The sequence below is a fragment of the Pan paniscus genome, chromosome 3 (assembly GCF_029289425.2).
Source record: "Pan paniscus chromosome 3, NHGRI_mPanPan1-v2.0_pri, whole genome shotgun sequence".
Classification (NCBI taxonomy): Eukaryota; Metazoa; Chordata; class Mammalia; order Primates; family Hominidae; genus Pan; species Pan paniscus.
The window spans coordinates 97,006,301-97,028,079 of record NC_073252.2 but is presented as its reverse complement, the minus strand read 5'-3'; the positions used below and the strand labels follow the sequence as shown (position 1 = coordinate 97,028,079).

The window sequence follows — 21,779 nt, the reverse complement described above, 5'->3', positions numbered from 1 at the left end:
TCTCTTGAACCCAGGAGATGGTGGTTACAGTGAGCCAAGATTGCATCACTGCACTCCAGCCTAGGGGGCTGAGCGAGAGTATGTCTCACAAAAAAAAAAAATAATAATAATAATAATAGTGCCTGTCTCGCAGGATTGTGGTGAGGATTGGGTGAGATTTCACACATATATCCTAAAAATGTTGCCTACATATATCTAAAAATGCATGTTATCATTTTAACAAGTATATATTATTACATTGTATAAATGTTTCATAATTTATTTGTGTTTAAGTTTCAAGTATCAGAGGAAAATCTTATTTCTTTTATTATTTCTAAATTCTTGAAAGTTATCTCACCATAATCTTTCTGGAACAACTAACCAGCTGACACATAGCAAAGTATATGTGATCATTATTATTACACCTTTAATTTATGTATGAGTACTTTTCATTTTAAGTTAAAAAAAAACCTTAAAAGATTTTGAACTAATATGTTTTAATAAGCTAAAAACTAAACTTTTCTTTTTTTCGAGACAGAGTCTCCCTCAGCCATCCAGGCTGGAGTACAGTGGCACCATGTCGGCTCACTGCAACCTCCGCCACCCGGGTTCAAGTGATTCTCCTGCTTCCTGAGCAGCTGGAATTACAGGTGGACACCACCACGCCCAGCTAATTTTTATATTTTGTATTTTTTTTTTTTTGACATGGAGTTTCACTCTTGTCACCCAGGCTGGAGTGCAGTGGCACCATGTCAGCTCACTGCAACGTTTGCCTCCCAGGTTCAAGTGATTCTCCCACCTCAGCCTCCCGAGTAGCTGGAATTACAGGTGCCCACCACCACACCCAGCAAATGTTTGTATTTTTAGTAGAGATGGGGTTTCACCATATTGGCCAGGCTGGTCCTGAGCTCCTGACCATGTGATCTGCCCACCTCAGGCTCCTAAAGTGCTGGGATTACAGGTGTGAGCCAGGACTTTCTTTTTTTTTTTGGAATGATTTATTCCATTTCATAAATGGACAGTGTAAACAGACACTTATGATGCCTCATATCACATCCCTGGGGCCCACCCCTTATTTCTACAACAGATATGGTACACAGATACCAGCAAGTTAAGACTCGAACTCATAGAGTCCACCTCCAGCTCACCTTGTGTGTATGTTTCTGCTTCTGCCTCAGCATCCTACCTGTAGATGCAAGCGCTCACTCTGGCAGCAAGCACAGAGTGGCTATCAGCCTGTAGAGCTTCCCACATTCGTGCTGTTGTCATTGCTACTTATTACTACAGTTATGTTGCTGTATTTATTGTGGTAAAGTTCAGAGGAAAATAAGGTCTTATACAAACATGTTATATGTTTCTTAGAAATAGAAGATTGTATTTTTTTCTTTTTTTGTGGCTTAGTCCATTTGTGCTGCTGTTAACAAAATACCTGAGACTGTGTAATTTACAAATAATAGAAATGTATTTCGTACAGTTCTGGAGGCTGAAAAGTCCAAGACCAAGGTGCCAGTAGGTTCAGTGTTTGGTGAGGGCCCTCGTCTCTGCTTCCAATATGGTGCCTTGATCACTGTGTCTTCACATGGAGGAAGGGAGGGAAGAGCAAAAGGACCCAGGCTGTTTCCCTCCAGCCTTTTTATAAGGCACTGATCCATTCATGAGGGGACAGCCCTTACGACTTAATCACTTCCCAAAAGACCCCTCCTCTTAATACCACCACAGTGTGGATTAGGTTTCAACACGGATTTTGGAGGGGACACATTCAAACCACAGCACTGGCAAAGAACATTTTATAATATCCTGGCTACTTCATCCATTTATGCACCCTGCCTTTCCCTGTAGGTATTTAAGTTTCTGGGCCATCTTCAGAAACTTAAGTTACACCACATAGTAAATTATACAAATATTACCTTGGTAAAGATTTTCAAAAGAGTGGAAGCCAGACGCAGTGGCTCACGCTTGTAATCCCAGCACTTTGGGAGGCCGAGGCGGGCGAATCACAAGGTCAGGAAATCAAGGCTATCCTGGCTAACACTGTGAAACTCCGTCTCTACTAAAAATACAAAAAAATTAGCCGGACATGATGGCGGGCGCCTGTAGTCCCAGCTTCTCAGAAGGCTGAGGCAGGAGAATGGTGTGAACCCGGGAGGTGGAACTTGCGGTAAGCCGAGATCGCGCCACTGCACTCCAGCCTGGGCGACAGAGCGGGATGATGTCTCAAAAAAAAAAAAAAAAGAAAAAAAAGAAAAAGAAAAGAAAAGAATGGAAATGTCAGGGCTGGCTTCAGATGAATGCCTGTAGTATTTCATTGTTAAGTATGACATTGGCTATTGGTTTCATATAAGTAATTATTATTATGGTAAGGGAGCTGCCGGCAATTCTAGTTTGAATCTGAGGTTGGCACTTAATTTGTATTAAATATATTTTCAGCATTTATCTAGATGCATTCATGAACTGTTTCCTTTAACTGTTTAATGTGATTGACTTTGTACATAACATATACATACATATGACAGGCTTTCAAAGAGTGGATTATTTTTCTTTTTTTCTTTTTTTTTTTGAGACAGAGTCTTGCTCTGTCACGCAGGCTGGAGTGCAGTGGTGAGATCTCGGCTCTCTACAACTTCTACCTCCCTGGTTCAAGCAATTCCCCTGCCTCAGCCTCCTGGGTAGCTGGGATTACAGGTGCACGCCACCATGCCTAGCTAATTTTTTTGTATTTTTAGTAGAGACGAGGTTTCACCATGTTGGCCAGACTGGTCTCAAACTCCTGACCTCAGGCAATACGCCCACCTCGGCCTCCCAAAGTGCTGGGATTACAGGCATGAACCACCGCACCCGGCCAGATTATTTTTTATTATTGAAATAAATCTCACTTTGAGACATGACTGGTATATTTTTCTAATATTTTATTTGGAATTATTTTCCATTTTAATTTCTGTTCTTAATCAGTTTTGATGACAGAGTCATCTTAGCCTCCTAAATTGAGAAGTTTTCCACTGTTTCTATTTGCTCCAAAATATCTAAATAGAATATATGGTATCTGTTCCCTGAAATATGATGTAAAATAGTTTATCAGTTAAACCATTTGTGTAGTTTGTTTTGGGGAGAGTTAATTATTTGACCATCTTCTCAACAACTTCTGTTGTTACTAGTCTATTTGGTCATGACTCTTCTTGGCTAATTTGTTCAAAATTTTGCCATAAAGTTGCATATTACATGTTCATGTAATATAATTTTTTTTTCGGATTTTTGAGTGCCTCTCTTTTCTCATTTGTAACCTGGTATATTTGCTGTATTTTTTTCTCCTCTCACTCTCTCTCTTTTGTTATAATTCAATGCCATTTGGCTGGGAGTGCCTGAGATACATACCGCTTGTCAATAAGGCCTCCCCATTGGCTATGATTCTCCCTTTCTTTCACAGTGCATGGATCATCACTGCCTAAGTTTGTTTCTCTGATTCTTTGCATTCAGTGCTTCAATAGCTGACACGTCCCCTACTCACCAACACATTCATACTTTGTATATGTTAATGCTGTTACAGTCTAATCCATCTTTTACAGTCCAATCAAATTGGTTTAGAGTCTTGCTATTTGAGGTGACTTCACCCATTACTGGTTTTTGCTTTTGACATGAAAACAACATTAATTTTCTGATTTTAAAAACAACACAAACTGGTAGTAAAACATTTAAATATTACACTACAGCATAAAGAATGTAAAATTTACCAGAGATATACTACTCAGTTAAAGTCACTGTTAATGTTTTGGATAACATCCTTTTAGATCTCCCTTAATTAAAAAAAAAATGGCTGGGTGCGGTGGCTCACGCCTGTAATCCCAGCACTTTGGGAGGCCGAGGCAAGCGGATCACCTGAGGTCGAGAATTTGAGACCAGCCTGACCAACATAGAGAAACCCTGTCTCTACTAAAAATACAAAATTAGCTGGGCGTGGTGGCACATGCCTGTAGTCCCACCTACTCGGGCTGAGGAAGGAGAACTCGGGAGGCAGAGGTTGCAGTGAACCGAGATTGCGTCATTGCATTCCAGCCTGGGCAACAAGAGCAAAACTCCCCCTCAAAAAAAAAAAAAAAAAAAATACTGTAAGTATATGCCTTTTTGTTACTTACTTTATGTACTCAAAAATATATCACAGACATTTGCCCATGTCAATAACTGCAAATGTATGTTATCATTTTAACAAGTACATATTACTAGATTGTATAAATGTTTCATAATTTATTTGTGCTCAAGTTTCAAGTATCAGAGGAAAGCCTTATTTCTTTTATTATTTCTAAATTCTTGAAAGTTATCTCACCGTAATCTTTCTAGAACTAACCAATTTCTTTCTTTTCTTTTTTTTGTTTTTTGAGACGAAGTCTCGCTCCATCGCCCACTGGGCTCACTGTAACCTCTGCCTCCCGGGTTCAAGCACTTCTATTGCCTCAGCCTCCTGAGTAGCTGGGATTACAGGCGTGCACCACCAGGCCCCCGGCTAATTTTTGTATTTTTAGTAGAGATGGGGTTTTACAACGTTGGTCAGGCTGGTCTCAAACTCCTGACTTCATGATCTGCCCACCTCAGCCTCCCAAAGTGCTGGGATTACAGGCGTGAGCCACCACGCCTGGCCCCAATTTCCAAGTTTATCATGTCCCAGGCCCTTGGCTAAGATACTTCACATGCATTAGCTTATTTCATTCTTCTTACAAAATAAAAGCAAAACCTCAGTGAAAAGTGACATCACAGACCATATTCCAGGTGACTGGGCACCATAAGTTTACCACATGAGAGTGATTTTTTTCTCTACTTGTTTTCAAAGCCCTCTTGAAGCTACTTGTTGACCCTCTGGGGCTGAATTTTCACTTTCACTTCAATTAGCATTTATTGAGCCCATTACCAACACTGATTTGAGCCCAGTTTCTTCACCTATAAAATAAGATTATTGGATTAGATGTTTCTAGGACTTTCTCCAGCTCTGAAGTGTTTGATTCTAAGTAGAAGATATTGTGGCAGGTGGGTTTGTGTGTTTTCAGGGAAAGGGGAAAGACACAATGATTGTAAAATGTCCCTTACTATTAAAGAGTTTATGATATATCAGCATAGACAAGTATATAGACAACTCATTAGAAAGTGTAAAGCTTAAATCTTTTTTTTCCCATCTTACTCCTTTTATTATACAGCAAAACATCCTTAGTGTGAAATTAATGGTTAGATATATAAATGTGAGGGATAACATGAGAAAATCTAGGAGAAAAAAAATCCTCATTTAAATCTGAGATTGTGGGATTATCAGCTCCAATTAGCCTTAATCAGCAACTTACCTATTTTTATTTATTTATTTTTTGTGACAGTTTCACTCTGTCACCCAGGCTATAGTGCAGAGGCATGATCTCAGCTCACTACAACCTCCGCCTCCCAGGTTCAGGCTATTCTCCTGCCTCAGACTCCCCAATAGCTAGGATTACAGGCACCTGCTACCATGCCTGGCTAATGTTTGTATTTTTAGTAGAGACAGGGTTTCGCTACATTGGCCAGGCTCGAACTCCTGGTCTCGAACTCGCGACCTCAGGTGATCCACCTGCCTCGGCATCCCAAAGTGCTGGGATTACAGACATGAGCCACTGCGCTCGGCCTCTATTTTTTTTTTTTAAATGCACAAATAAGACAACCTTGATAATTTAAGTTTTAAATTGGCAATTGAAGCTCTAGGGTATCCTTAACTTTTTTAAAAGATCATTTTAAACCAAAGCACTAATTCAACACACAGCAGAAATGGTACAAATTTCAGATTTGGCTTTTGCTGAATAGAGCCTAAGAATGAAGAAACATTTCTCTTTTCCAGATTACTTAAGTAATTTAAAATATAAATAATTGCATTAAGTCTCACTGAGCAGAGAATGTGAAAGTTCCTGGTATAAAAAAATAAAACCCTTAGGGTTTGAAGTTTGATAGTCATTTCATTTTGTAGTAGAAAAGAGACGAGATTTTGTTTGCTTTCCATAATTACTTCACTGTCTCCCTCCATTTCAAAATTGAGATTCCCAAATGAACTGAATACCACTGTCCCTGGTTGATCTGTCTGAACAACGGAATCAGTCTGCAATTTATTCTGTTGGGTTTTTTTTTTTTTTTTTTTTTTTGAGACAGAGTCTCACTCTGTCATCAGGCTGGAGTGCAGTGGCACAATCTCAGCTCACTGCAACCTCTGCCTCCAGGGTTCAAGCGATTCTTCTGCCTCAGCCTCCCAAGTAGCTGGGACTACAGGGGCGCACCACCACACCCAGCCAATTTTTGTATTTTTAGTAGAGATGGGGTTTCACCACGTTGACCAGGATGGTCTCGATCTCTTGACCTCGTGATCCGCCAGCCTCAGCCTCCCAAAGTGCTGGGATTACAGGCGTGAGCCACCACGCCTGGCCTTATTCTGTTGATATTGTCTTTCTGCTCCTACAGACATTCTCCTCCTCTTCCTCCTCCTCCTCTGTTGGTACTGTCTTTCTGCTTCTGTAGACATCCTATTTTTCTCCTCCTCTTCCTTCACTCCACCTCCTCCACCTCCTTCTTCTTCTGGGTCAAGAGTAGGCAAAACATCTTTCCTCTCTAGGCCATCAACTTCATCTTCATCTGTGCTGTATTCCTTCATTGTGTCATCACTAATAAAGAGGATGGCTCTCCTTGGGACTTTCTTCTTTCCTTGTATCACTCCCAGTTCTACATTTTCAAAGCCTCTTTTGTCACTCATCCAATCTCGTATTTCCCCATGAGATAAAATTTGGTTTATGGTTGTCCTGACATCAACGGTTCCTTTTGGACCATCTAAAGTTTAAATCTTTTAAGTGGCGTTTTATGGGAACACATCAGAGGACAAATTGACTAAACAAGTCAGAGATGGCTTCATGGAGAACGTGAAAATTAAGCTGAGCTCAAAGGCCAAATAAACAGCAAGCGGGCAAATATTCAGGTATGTAGAGATTTAATCTGTGATTTGAGATGAAGAGTAGGCTGAGTGTGGTGGCTCACGCCTGTAATCCCAGCATTTTGGGAGGCCGAGGCGGGCGGATCACAAGGTCAGGAGATCGAGACCATCCTGGGTAACACAGTGAAACCCCATCTCCACTAAAAAAAAAAAGAAAAAAAAAATTAGCTGGGTGTGGTGGCACGCGCCTGTAGTCCCAGGTGCTCAGGAGGCTGAGAGAGGAGAATCCCTTGAATCCAGGAGGTAGACATTGCAGTGAGCCGAGATTTTGCCACTGTACTCCAGCCTGGGAGACAGAGTGAGACTCTGTCTCAAATAAATAAATAAATAAATAAATAAATAAATAAATAAATAAAATAAGATGGAGAGTAAATCGAATGGAGGATGTGCCTGACACTGTCCATTTAGCCTTTGGCTTCCCTCCCCACTGTGCTCCATTCTTCTCCATAATGCTTTGTGCCCTGGGAAACTTACCTGCATTGGTGGACTTGTTTATCCTCTGGATTCGAGATGGCTTTAGCTAGCTTGGAGATAAGAGGGTGGGGAGAGAGTGAAGTATTCGAGATCTTTATTCCTTTGGCCCCTTCCCTACCATGTTTCCATGGCTCACTCACTCTCTCTACTGAAGTCCGCAACTTTTATCTAGAGTCCTGCTCTGTACACTTCTCTCTCTGGGTTCTGGCAGAGTTCCTTCCCCTCAGCCTTCATACCTAGATATTCAGCTGCAACAGTCCCCCACCCACCCTAAAGCCAGCCTGGGAATACTATACCATGTCCTATTGGCTCCCTAAACTTTGCCCATGTCTGCAAATAATTACCTTACTAAAAATCTCCTATAATTACGCAGGTTAATATGCCATCCATTTCTTGCTGTTACCTTAATACTGTTGCTATGATTACAGGAATAATTTAATATGCCTCTACATTTTCATAATTGTGAAATCACAATGTATCTTATCACTGATGCGTAGGTTCCATTGTGCCTCTTGGTCCCTGACCCAAAAGCTTTTGCTAAATCAATGACATATAATCATAATATATAGTCATATAATCAATGGCATGTTAGAATTGAGGAACTATGGTATATAGTGAAAGATACTCTAGTGAAGGGCTGAAAAGGCCCATCTCATGTTCTTGTGGAAAAAAAGACCACTTGAATTTTACTCCATAGGCAACCGAGAGCAATTGCTTGGCTTCTAGAACAGAGTGCCATAATTAGGCTTGTGATATTAAAAAAAAATAAACTTTCGACAGTACGAAGGGTGGACTGAATATAGAGGTCTGAATACAGGAAGGCCAATTAGGCTGCTATTGCAATAATTCAGATGAAAAGCAGTGAAGGTCCAAGTAGGGCAATTAGAGTAGAAATAAAGAGGATGAGATAGATATAACAGCCTGATGAGCTGCTACAGTTGCAAGAAAAAGTGGTTAAATCATGATAGCTCAAGTATTGGGTTTATGACCTACAGCAAATCTGAAAGGATAGGTACAGACCCACAAAGCTTCCTTCTCCTAGGTGCTAGGAACAATAGCACCATCTACGTGGAAACTAGGGAAGAGTTCTCAACCTTATACTAATAACTTTTTTTTTTGAGATAGGGTCTCTCTATATCATCCAGGCTGGTCTGAAACCGCTGGGCTCAAGTAATCCTTCCAACATACCAAGAACTATGAAGGCCATAAGACAATAACAATTAAAACTGGATGATAGACCGGGCATGGTGACTCATGCCTTCAAAACCCAGCACTTTGGGAGGCTGAAGCAGAAGGATCACTTGAGCCCAGAAGTTCAAGACCAGCTTGGGCAACACAGTGAGACTCCGTCTCTATTCTAAAAAAATGGAATAAAAATAACATAAAAAAATGAAACTAGATGATGGGTAAATGAGATTTATTGTTATTCCTCCAGCTTTTGTTTAATGTTTGGAGTTTTTTATATTAAAAAATTAAAAAAATTTTTTTAAACTTTGAGAAACATCTCTCAAATACAGAAGAATTTGGACTAAATTGAAGAAAAAATAGAGAGACAAAAACATTAGAGGTTAGGAACACAGTCTCTGAGCAAGACTGAGTTCATATCTAAATCAGAAACCAAGACCCACAAAATACTCAAGCTTCCCATAGCTTCAGCCCTCTTCCTCTCTCTCTTAAGTCATAGAAGGGGATAATCCTAATTCTAAAACTTACAAAGCCTTGACTATGTACCAGGAACCATTTCATACATCTTATAAGCATTAACTCATTCAATCCTAACTAGTCTCCTGTTACAGATAAGGAAACTGAGCCACAGAAAAGTTCAGAAGTCCAAGGGCAGCTGGGCGCAGTGGCTCACACCTGTAATCCCAGCACTTTGGGAGGCTGAGGCAAGTGGATCATGAGGTCAGGAGATCGAGACCATCCTGGCCAACATGATGAAACCCCATCTCTACTAAAAATACAAAAATTAGCTGGGTGTGGTGGTGCATGCCTGTAATCCCAACTACTTGGAAAGCTGAGGCATATGAATCACTTGAACCCAAAAGGCGGAGGTTGAGGTTGCAGTGAGCTGAGATCACGCCACTGCACTCCAGCCTGGCGACAGAGCAAGACTCTGTCTCAAAAAAAAAAAAAAAAAAAAAAAAGAAAAGAAAAAGAGAGAGAGAAAAAAGAAGTCCAAGGGCACACAGATGGTAAGCAACAGACACAATCAGACATTCTGGTTCCAGAAGGTGAGTTTGTACATACTACATATCACAGAGTATAGTGTAGATGTTATTACAAAGAGAATATACCCATTTCTAATATTATGGTACAGTTTACAGTTACCAGGTAAAAAGAGAGTGGACAGTCAAGCAGAATTCACCAACACTTTTTGGGTGAAAAGCAGATTTGGACAGAACTGCTCATAAATGAACCATGGAAAAAGTCTACTATAATAAACAAGTACACAAACTAAAAGAAAGAAAACATCATGGTACTATTGGATAATAGTTCAGAAAAAATACAGGTTTTTACATAAAAGTTTTTATATAACACATTATATAAGGGTTTTTATATAACACATTAAATCAAAAAAATTGCTAAATAATCCAAAGATTTAAACTTAAGATCTAAAAACATGAAACTGCATAAAAAATAATTAAATACACACACACACTCTCAGTGTGCAGATGGGTGGATTAAAAAAATATATATAAATAGGGCCAGGTGCAGTAGCTCACGTGTAAGTGCCTGTAATCCTAGAACTTTGGGAGGTTCACAAGGCAGGAGGATCACTTGAGCCAGGAGTTCCAGACCAGCCTGGGCAAGACAAGGAGACTCTGTCTCTACAAAAAATTTTTAAAAATTAACCAAGCATAGTGGTGCACATCTGTAGTCCTAGCAACCCAGAGGGGTGAGGTGGATGGATCACTTGAGCCCAGGAGGCCAAGACTGCAGTGAGCCATGTTCATGCCACTGCACTCCAGCATGGGTGACAGAATGAGACTTTGTCTCCAAAAAAAGTAAAACATGAATGCTTTTATATTATACATATTTATATATACTATAAATATATATTCTTATATACCTATATTACATATAAAATATTTTTAAAATATTTATTGATAATTATTCAGGATTGATAATATTTATTTGGCATTGAGCATAGCAATGGGAACATGGTGAGCATATTCAGGGAGGTAATGAAAGACAAGAGTTGTTAAAGAAAAAATGAAAATATTACATAAGTGTCTGTAAACAATTATTCTTCATTACAAGAATCAATAACAAGGGTAGCATCAGTGCAAGGCTGGACAGGCAGTTGCTAGGCAGATGTACTCACAGAAATATTTTTTGTGTACGGTTGTGATGGCCTTTGTGCAAGGTTGTGGTTTTTCGCAGTCAGTCTTTTGTGATAGTTCTTACCAGGTATACAAGCATGACAACCCTCCCTTTGTGGCCTTCTCTGGCTCCATATTTCAGGGTTTGACACAAGTGACTCCTTTTTGATCCTGACAACTTTCATACGTCCCCCTTTTGATCAAAAGATTTTTCTACAAGCATTGCTGATCAGTTATCCCATAGTTAGGGCTTGGGTTTTTTTTGGATTTTTTTTTTCCTACTTTTAAAAAAAGTAGGCCAGGCGTGGTGGCTCACCCCTGTAATCCCAGCACTTTGAAAGGCCAAGGCGGGCAGATCACTTGAGCTCAGGAGTTCAAGACTAGCCTGGCCAACATGGTGAAATCCTGTCTCTACTAAAAATACAAAAATTAGCCAGGCATGGTGGTGCATGCCTGTAGTCCCAGCTACTCGGGTGGCTGAGGCAAAAGAATCACTTGAACCCGGGAGGCAGAGGTTGCTGTGAGCCAAGATTGCACCATTGCACTCCGGCCTGAGCAACAGAGAGTGAGACTCTGTCTTAAAAAAAAAAAAAAAGTCTAAACAGTGTCTTGATATGTTGCCCAGGCTGGAGTGCAGAGTCTGTTCATAGGCTCAGTCACTGTGCACTATAGCACTGAACTCCTGGGCTGAAGTGACCCTCTTGCTTCAGCCTCCTGAGTAACTGGGTCTGGAGGCAAATGCCATCACACCCAGCTATGGAGTTAGGTTTTGATTGTCCCTCAATGCCAAGACTTATGTGTCCCAGGTTGTTGTCTAGTCCTACATTGGAGGGAGTGACTCATGACTAAGATTCAGTGGCAAAACCTTTTTAGCAAGGGAGGTTTGGAGGAAGTGACTCTCAGGCTAAATCTGCCAGGAGTCCATTGGTAAGTTTTTGTGTGTTCCACAGGTGTTGTCTATCATCTCAAAGTGCTGGACCGGCATTATTCTACAAAGAGTTGTATATCTGCAGAAATGTGACAGGCAACAGGTACAAAGTTTAAAAAGGAAAACAGTAAGTATAATTAATAGTAATATGATAATCCCAGTTTGCATAATGGTTTTAAGCCATGAGCCTATGCTTAAAGGCAACCAGTTGAATAAATCAAATGGCCATGAGAAATTGGATGAGACCTGGTGTTTTTTTGTTGTTGTTTGTTTTTTGAGATGGAGTCTCATTCTGTTGCCCAGGCTGGAGTGCTGTGGCACGATCTCGGCTCACTGCAACCTCCGCCTCCTGGGATCAAGTGACTTTCCTGACTCAGCCTCCTGAGTAGCTGGGATTACAGGTGCATGCCACCACGCCCGGGTAATTTTTATATTTTTAGTAGACATGGCGTTTCACCATGTTGGCTAGGCTGGTCTCGAACTCCTGAGCTCAAGTGATCTGCCCGCCTCGGCCTCCCTAAGTGCTGAGATTACAGGCGTGAGCCACCGCACCCGGCCATATGAGACCTGCTGTGACCATGGCTTCTTTTCTTGTGTATTTGGGTCTCAACTTCCCCAGAAGAATTTATCCTGGTACAGCATGTAGTGTTTGTGTTGATACAGATATCTCTGTTTAGCTAGTAGGTAGCAATCCTGTTATTTAGCATTCCATGACTTGGTTGAATTAAAGCAGAGAGAGCTAGCTCAAAAAAAAAAAGAAAAGAAAAGAAAAGAAAAGAAAAAAGGACCCTTAGTATACTATGAACAAAAAGTTGTATTAGGGATGTTGCCAAAGTTACCCATTAACTAAAGGATTTCTTAGATCAGGTTCTGTCAAGTTACATGCAATAGCTACTAATTGTGAAATTTCCACTACACCTGTCAAAGACAAAAGGTAGGCATAAGCAAAGAAAAAATAGGAATAAGAGTCTCATTATGATGGAGAATCTTATTCCATTGTCTTGGGAAAACCCATCTACAGTATGAAACTGTCAAATTCACATCCTGGTTTTGGTGTGAATGTTTCTGGTCCTGGCACTGGGTGGTCCAGTGAACTTTTGGGGAAGCCCTTACATTAGGCATGAGATTTGTCCCTTAAAAGTTATTCAGTTTCATCTTATAAGGCCTGAAAAACAGAGCAGTTCCTTTTTTTTTTTTTTTTTTTTTTGAGATGGAGTCTTACTCTGTCACCAGGCTGGAGTGCAGTGGCTCGACCTCGGCTCACTACAATCTCCGCCTCCTGGGTTCAAACAATTCTCCTGCCTCAGCCTCCCAAGTAGCTAGGACTACAGGCACATGCCACCATGCCCAGCTAATTTTTGTATTTTTAGTAGAGACAGGGTTTCACCATGTTGGCCAGGAAGGTCTCAATCTCTTGACCTCGTGATCTGCCCGCCTCGGCCTCCCAAAGTGCTGGGAGTCACTGCACCCGGCTAAAACAGAGCATTCTTATACTTAGTTGAATAGTTGTAGCCAGATATTGGTAGGAATGAGGTGAATTCAGGATCTAATCTAGTCTATAAGCAGATATCGAAAACCCAAAACACTGCACAGGGCTACAGTTTTGTTTTTCAAATTAAGCAGAGGTCAGCCATGATACAGGGCTACAATCTAGTCACAGGTGTATTATAGCTTTTTTTAAAAACAACAAAAAACAACAACAACAAAAACACATAACTTTCTTTCCAGTCATCCCAATTTCTACTAAAAACAATCAGAAAAAGACAAAATTATTTGTAAAATAATTTAGTGTCATCAATGTTGGTATGATCATTTACAGAAGTGCAGCAAGAATAGTTATTTTTCACATAGAAATTTCATCTTTTTTCTTTTTCCTTTTTGTTTGTTTGTTTGTTTTGAGTCAAGGTCTTGCTCTATTACCCAGGCTGGAGTGCAGTGGCATGATCTCAGCTCACTGCAGCCTCGACCTCCCAGGCTTAAGCAATCCTACCAGCTCAGTGTCTCAAGTAGCTGGACCTACAGGCATGTGCCACCACGCCCGGCTAATTTTTGCATTTTTGTAGAGATAGGTTTCACCATGTTGTCCAGGCTGGCCCCAGACTCCTGGTCTCCAGTGATCCGCCCACCTCAGCCTCCCAAAGTGCTAGGATTATAGGCACGAGCCACTGCACCTGGTGGAAATCTCATATTTAAAAACCACTTGAGGCTGGGAAGCCAAACCAAAAGAGACTTCAGATTTTGCCTGCAGTACCTATAAATGATTTTTTTTTTTTTTTTTTGAGACGCAGTCTCACTCTGTCACCCAGGCTGGAGTGCAGTGGTGCCATCTTGGCTCACTACAACCTCTGCCTCCTGGGTTCAAGCAATTCTCCTGCCTCAGCCTCCCAAGTAGCTGGGATTACAGGCGTGGGCCACCACACCCGGATAATTTTTGTATTTTTAGTAGAGATGGGGTTTCACCATGTTGGCGAGGCTGGTTTCAAACTCCTGACCTCGTGATCCACCTGCTTTGGCTTCTCAAAGTGCTGGGATTACAAGCATGAGCCACCGTGCCTGGCCTAAATTATTTAAATATAACATCCCAGTCAAAATCTTGCTAGTAAAGCCAACAATTTCAATTGTATCCTGTTATAAAGAGAGCAGATCTTATTGAACTTATGGAAACTATTTTATTTAATTTATCTATCATTTATTTGTTTATTTATTTATTTTTTGAGACAGAGTTTCACTCTTGTCGCCCAGGCTGGAGTGCAATGGCGTGATCTCAGCTCACTGCAACCTCTGCCTCCCGGTTCAGGCGATTCTCCTGCCTCAGCCTCCCGAGTAGCTGGGATTACAGAGGCCCACCACCACGCCTAGCTAATTTTTGTATTTTTTTTTAGTAGAGATGGGGTTTCACCATGTTGGCCAGGCTGGTCTGGAACTCCTGACCTCAGGTGATGCACTCGCCTTGGCCTCCCAAAGTGCTGGGATTATAGGAGTGAGCCACCACGCCTGGCCAAAACTATTGATTTAAAAAAATTTAAACTAAAATACAAATAGTTTCGGAATTTTGGTGGAATCAAGTAGGAAGAAAAAGTAGATTCTTCCAATTTTATTACAAAAGTATGCATTATCAAATTTCCATAAACTATAGCTAGTTATGAGAAAAAGTTTCCTTAAATCTGGAAAACAAAACATTTAAGTAAAGAGCCAACAATGTTTCAAATAAAAGTTATAAAAACATTATCCTTTTCAGTTATACAATCTCATGTAATTAATTTTTGTTTTACTTGGTCTTGATTAACAGTTTCATGAACTCATCAGTTTCTTCATTAGAATTCTGTAAATTTTTACTAGAGCCATTGATTTTAAAGTTATCAGAAACCTGTATTCAAGAGCATTTGCTAGAGTCTTTCCATGAATCTGATTGCAGATGCTCTTATTTTTTATTTATTTTATTTTATTTTAAATAGAGACAGGGTCTTGCCGTGTTGCTCAGGCTGATCTTGAACCTATAGTTGCAAGTGATCCTCCTGTCTCAGCCTCCCAAAGTGCTGGCATTACAGGCATGAGCCACCATACCCAAGCTGAATGCAGATGCTTTTAGTGAAAAATCAAAATTGTGGATGACAGAGACTTTGAATAACCATGGGGAGAAATCTGATGAAAGTTTAGCAATTGACAAGGAAATTCAGTTATATTCAGATATGAAAATATCATATATCATTTTAATATAACAACCAGAATCATGACTGACAGCAACACATCAGGATCATCAGACTTTCAGAAATTTTACATAATCTTCAGAACAGTCACAGTGTTAATATATAGAATATCAATATTATATTCATATAAATATAACTTTAACAAAGATTTAACATCATTTATTTGACAATGCTTCCCAAACAATTTAATTCATCTAATAAGCCTAATTATTAACATTTCTACCAGATGAGAAGTACATTATTGGAGGCTCTCCAGAGGTCCAAGTGGAAAATCTCAAAGTTAATTGTAGGTCAAGAAAACTTAATTTAGAGCTTTGATACGAGGAAGCCTGCCAAAGATGTCAAAAGGTTTAAAACAACTGATCAAAATGGGATCACATGTCATTGTGAAATAATAGTCATTCACTTAACCAGAATGGTAATTAAAATATTTCAAAAGCAAATACAGAATATTATATAGATGCAAAATAGAAACAAAAACAAAAGAAAACAAAACAAATAAAGAAGCTTTAACTCTTTTAAAGCTCAGTTTTCCTACATAATAAAAAACCTAATAAAAACAATATGATACGCAGGAATTATCTTGATAAAACACCAAATCTTTGTTTCCTAGGCCAATTACCAAAGTGAAAAGAAAAACCTCCTGCATTGTGATTGCTTTTCTTTATGGGAAGCACATTCAGATAACCTGGAAGTCAGATTTGATATAAAGGTACTTGAATTCAATCAGACACTGGAAGAGTGTATGTCCAAGGTTATGAGTGTACACTGTGTCATAGAAGTAAACAAGAAAACCAGTCCCTTGAGCAGGGAGAATATATGGCTCTTAGAAAAAGCAGAAGCATGTGAAATTGCCTGGTTACATGGAACAATCCAGACACATCAAGAAAAGCCAAGAGTACAGAATCTAGTTATATTGGAGGAAAGCATTGCTCTCCTAGGCCTTCAAGACAAAGATATTCGGTGTCAGGTCACAACAGCAGAGTTAGGACGGGAGAAAAAAGTAACAAGAGCTGACAAAAAAGCTGAAGGCAAGAGTCATCACCCCAGCCAAACAAAAAGAGTACCTTCTCAAGGAGAAAAAGAGGAGAAGCAGAAGGTAATCATGCCTGACCTGCAAATCACATGCAGTGAGATGCAGCAAAATTTGAACTTCTGAGATATGAATCCGAAAAGCTTCCAAAGGAAAACTCTATTTTGAGAAAATAAATTACTATTCGCAATGAAGAAGATAGCATTTTTAACCTGGAATTATGGAAATTAAATGGAGACTATAAAACAGAAAAAAGCTTAGTTCAGAAGATGGTTAAAAACTTAAACAGATTTCAGAATCGATTTTAGAAATCAAAACCTCTTACAAATTTTATGAAGAGCAGATCAACACTCCAAAAAAAGTGCTTCTAACATAGGGAACTAAAATTTTAGTTTTGTATCCATAACATATTTATATATATGTATACATATGTAGCTATTTTTATTTAATTATACATATAATTAAATCTAAATCTTTAGAAATATTTATAAATAATTCTCTTCTAATTTTAGCCAACTTCATCGCTTCTCAGCCTTTTGGCTAAAACCAAGTGTAATTTTAGCCAACTTGATCACACACAAAATTTCTTTCGTAAGAGTCATCTTTCACAAACCTTTTACAACTAGCTCAGACTGTCTGTGACCTGCCCAGACTTTTGGTTTTGTCCTATTTATAGTTGCTCTTTCTTTAACAACCAGTCATTTTACTTTAGGACAAAATTTACTTTTTTTCTTTTGATTTTGACCACTTGAGATTCTCTCTCATACCAAAAAAAAAAAACCCTCTTCTCTTTTTAACCTCCCTTTCCAAAAATACATCTTCATACCTATAACTTTCTATGCAAGCCTCTCTTCTTCCTACTGGTTCCTTTCTGTCTTGCTGCTATCTTCTTTCTAAATTTACTTTTAAAATAACCTTAAATAACCTCTGAATTTAGACAAAACTATTCTTTTCTTTAAAAAAATTCTCATCTTCAAAGTTTTTCTCATCAAAAACACAATTTCTTATATATCTTGCATGCAGAATCACATACATTAATTAGAATTTTTAACTCTCAGTAACCCTAATTTCTAGTGAAAGCCCAGGAAGCAAGCAAACTCTGAACTATCTGACATACATCAACCTCCTATGAATATGTACTTCATAATCTCTAGAAACATGTGCTTTCTCATAGAACAATTTTCCAATGTGAAACAGAACGTATTTATTAATAAGCCCAAATATCTTTTCTCTTTCTTTAAAACTTAAGAAGCCAAAAGTAGGCCAGGTGTGGTGTCTCCTGCCTGTAATCCTAGCACTTGGGGAGGCTGAGGTGAGAGGACCGCTTGAGCCCAGGAGTTCAAGACAAGCCTGGGCAACATACAGAGACCCCATCTCTTAAAAAAAAAAAAAATCAAAGGCTGGGCATGGTGGCGCATGCCTGTAATTCCAGCTACTCGGGAGGCTGAGGCAGGAGAATCTCGGGAGGCTGAGGCAGGAGAATCACTTGAACCTGGGAGGCGAAGAATGCAGTTAGCTGAGATTGCGCCATTACACTCCAGTCCAGGTAATAAGAGCGCAACTCTGGCTCAAAAAAAAAAAAATCAAAAAATTAGCTGGGCATGGTGGTTCACACCTGTAGACCTAGCTACTGGGGAGGCTAAGCTGGGAGGATCTGCTCAAGCCTGGGAGGTAGAGGTTGCAGTGAGCTGTGATCATGCATTCCAGCCTGGGTGAGAGTGAGACCCTGTCTGAAAAAAAAAAAAAAAAGAAGGCCAGGCATGGTGCTCATGCCTGTAATCTCAGCACTTTGGGAGGCCAAGGCGGGCAGATCACCTGAGGTCAGGAGTTCGAGACCAGCCTGGCCAACATGGTGAAACCCTGTCTACTAAAAATACAAAAATTAGCTGGGTGTGGTGGCAGGCGCCTGTAATCCCAGCTTCTTGGGAGGCTGAGGCAGAATTGCTTGAACCTGTAAGGGGGAGGTTGCAGTGAGCCAAGATTGTGCCATTGCACTCCAGCCTGGGGGACAAGAGTGAAACTTTGTCTCAAAAAAGAAAAAAAAAAGCCAAAAGTAAATTAATTTGAATCTATGTTCAGTAATTAATGTTTTCATATTTTATCTTATTTGGCTATGACCCAGACATTTAATGAATAACTATTACTTATTTAACATAACTTTAAGATCTCAAATCATATGAAAAGTTCATTTATAAATACTTATTCCCTTTACATTTACCTAATTTATTTTTTAACCATTATACCTAGATTACTTATGAAAACAGATATTACACAGAGCTAATCATTATTTCAAGTTACCTTTCTGTTAGCCATTTTTACAGCATGTGAATGTTAGATGTTCACCTTAAGAACCTTAAAGTACATGGATATTTTATTGATTACTTAGAAGATACAGCTGTTTTCACTAAAGTAACAATATTAAACTAGTCTTATTCATCAAAAAGTTGCACAAAAATAGGCTGGGCAGGATGGTTCATGCCTGTAATCCTGACACTTTGGGAGGCTAAGGTGGGAGGATCACTTGAGCCCAGGAGGTTGAGAGTAGCCTGGGCAACATAGTGAAACCCTATCTCTATAAAAAAATTAAAAAGAAAAAAAAAGTCCCACCTATTTGGGAGGCTGAGGTGAGAGGATTGCTTGAGTCTGAGAGGTTGAGGCTGCAGTGAGTCATGATCGTGTCACTGCACTCCAGACTGGGAAACAGAGCAAGATCCTGTCTTAAAAAAAAAAAAAGTAGGCCGGGTGTGGTGGCTCATGCCTGTAATCCCAGCACTTTGGGAGGCTGAGGTGGGAGGATTACCTGAGGTTGGGAGTTCGAGACCAGTCCGACCAACATGGTGAAACCCTGTCTCTACTAAAAATACAAAATTAGCCAGGCATGGTGGCGCTTGCCTGTAATCCCAGTTACTCAGGAAGCTGAGGCAGGAGAATCACTTGAACCTGGGAGACAAAGGTTGCAGTGAGCAGAGATCGTGCCATTGCACTCCAGCCTGGACAAGAGCAAAACTCCGTCTCAAAAAAAAAAAAAAAGTGACATAAACTGTATCAGTCAGGGTTCCCTAGAGGGACAGAGTAATAGGATACATACATACATACATACATACGTAACATACATACATATATATATATGTTTATAGATATATAGGGGAGTTTATTAAGTATTAACTTACATGATCACAAGGTCCAACAATAGGCTGTCTGCAAACTTGAGGAGCAAGGAAACCCAGTCCAGATCTCAAAACTGAAGAACCTGGAGTCCAATGTTCAAGGACAAGAAGCATCCAGCATGGGAGAAAGACATAGGCTGGGAAGCTAAGCCAGTCTCTCCTTTTCGTGTTTTTCTGCCTGCTTTATATTAGCTGCAGCTGATTAGATGGTGCCCAGCAGATTAAGGGTGGATCTGCCTTCCCTAGCCCACTGACTCAAATGTTAACCTCTTTTGGCAACACCCTCACAGACACACCCAGGATCAATACTTTGTATCCTTCAATCCAATCAAATTGACACTCAGTATTAACCATCAAAGATCATTTTGCTTTTAAGGCTGGAATTATAGTTTTATGACCTGTGTGTCGAATCCTGACACTTTAAAACAGCTAGAACAAATATAAAAATTGTCTGAACAATAAGCGCAGGCAAAAATGTATGCTGACAATTCTAAAAACATTTCTATTTTACTGATAAATTTAAAACCAGCTTATTTATCAAAGATTCACTTAAGTCACATAAACGAAAAGGCATTTGGGTTAATTACTATATATTTCAACAGTTTTAGATATAATTTTACATGAGTACCCATTTATCTCTAAGCCAATCTAAATAGGCTTCCTTAAGGGATTTCTGGTCAATTATGCCAGATTTTACCATGTATACACAACATATAACATGCATAAACACATATGTTAACAAAGATCTTATAGCTTTCACTTTTATATGTATTCATGAAACTGTAAAATATAGTAACATAAATTCACTGGTTGGATCTGAGTTACATCCCTATAGCAGTTGGTAAAAAGAAAAAAACTCTCTTACCTTTTTTTTTTAAAGCCTCAAATTTAGTGGTTAGTTTCTCAGGTGTTTTTACATTTCAGCTAGGACTCACTGAATTGTATAATGGCTGCGAACGCATGCAAAAAGAAAAAAAAAAGAACTCACCAGAAAATACATGAGGTAAATTTTATAGAAATCAGAAGAGTATACTCTCCAGAAAGATAAAATATCTTTGTACCAGAAAGGATTTGTCAGAAAAAATGTATTTTCTAGTCTCAAGAGGGATACAAGGTCCTTTATTAAGGCAGCCATTATCCAAAACAAATCCCAAAGAAAGTCAAAAGAACTTACCAAAATGAGGGAGTTCAAGAACCTGAGAGGAGATTCACCATGACAGAAAAGGTGAGCTGTAGGACTGGAGAGCTCAAAGGGGCTCAATGTGGGAACTTCATGTGATTCCAGGGGTCACCGATCCATCAAGGTGAGCTCACTTTGGTCCCACTTCTTGACACCAGATTATGTCAACCTAAATAACAGGCAGAGAGAGACTCTATAAAAGAAAATGATAGTTTTGGGGATTGAGCCTTGCAATGGGAATACAGGGAGCATGTTCTGGGAGGTAAAAGGGTTTTTCAATGAAAAATGAGGGGGATTATATAACTATTTTGAAACAATTATCTTCGACTACAGAGACCAATAACAAGGATGGTGTCAGTCCAAGGTTGGACAGGCAGTTGCTCAGCACATGTGCTCACAGAAGTATTTTTATTTTTCACAGAAGTATTTTTTGTATGAGGTTGAAGTAGCCTCTGTGTAAGGTCATGTTTTTTGCTATCTTTTGTGATAGCTCTTGTTATTGGGCATACATGCGTGACAACCCTCCTTTCAAGGCCTGCCAGGGTTTTACACAAATGATTCCATTTTCATTCTGACAAGTTTTATTATATAAACTGAAATTACATTGCATATAATATTTCATGAAATTACCAAAGCATAAAAAGTTTGATAACTGGCTGGGTGCAGCGGCTCAAGCCTGTAATCTCAGCACTTTGGGAGGCCGAGGCAGGCAGATCGCCTGAGGTCAGTTCGAAACCAGCCTGGCCAACATAGTGAAACCCCATCTCTACTAAAAATACAAAAATTAGCCGGGCATGGCGGCCCATGCCTATAATCCCAGCTACTTGGGAGGCTGAGACAGGAGAATCGCTTGAACCCAGGAGGTAAAGGTTGCAGTGAGCCGAAATCGCGCCACTGCACTCCAGCCTGGGTGGCAGAGCGAGACTACGTCTCAAAGTTTGATAATTTATTAATCAGAGTATGAGGCTACCATATGTTGATAATGAGAATGTTAATTCAATCTCTTCCCAGG

The 21,779-nt window shown here is 39.6% G+C and overlaps 1 protein-coding gene across 1 annotated transcript in view; it reads right to left on the bottom strand.

Moving 5' to 3' along the window:
- The window catches only part of LOC117980017 (protein FAM177A1-like), a 30,663-nt gene extending 9,728 nt beyond the window's left edge, over window positions 1–20,935 (bottom strand). The window contains exons 1-4 of the mRNA XM_055111659.2: window positions 20,762–20,935; window positions 20,453–20,537; window positions 6,465–19,670; window positions 1,887–6,092 (exon numbers count right to left, since the gene is read on the bottom strand). Coding sequence (XP_054967634.2) covers window positions 5,702–6,092; window positions 6,465–6,718 — 645 coding nt within the window. The 5' untranslated portion in view covers window positions 6,719–19,670; window positions 20,453–20,537; window positions 20,762–20,935 and the 3' untranslated portion in view covers window positions 1,887–5,701. The remainder of the gene's footprint in view (window positions 1–1,886; window positions 6,093–6,464; window positions 19,671–20,452; window positions 20,538–20,761) is intronic.
- Between the last annotated feature and the right edge of the window lie 844 nt (window positions 20,936–21,779).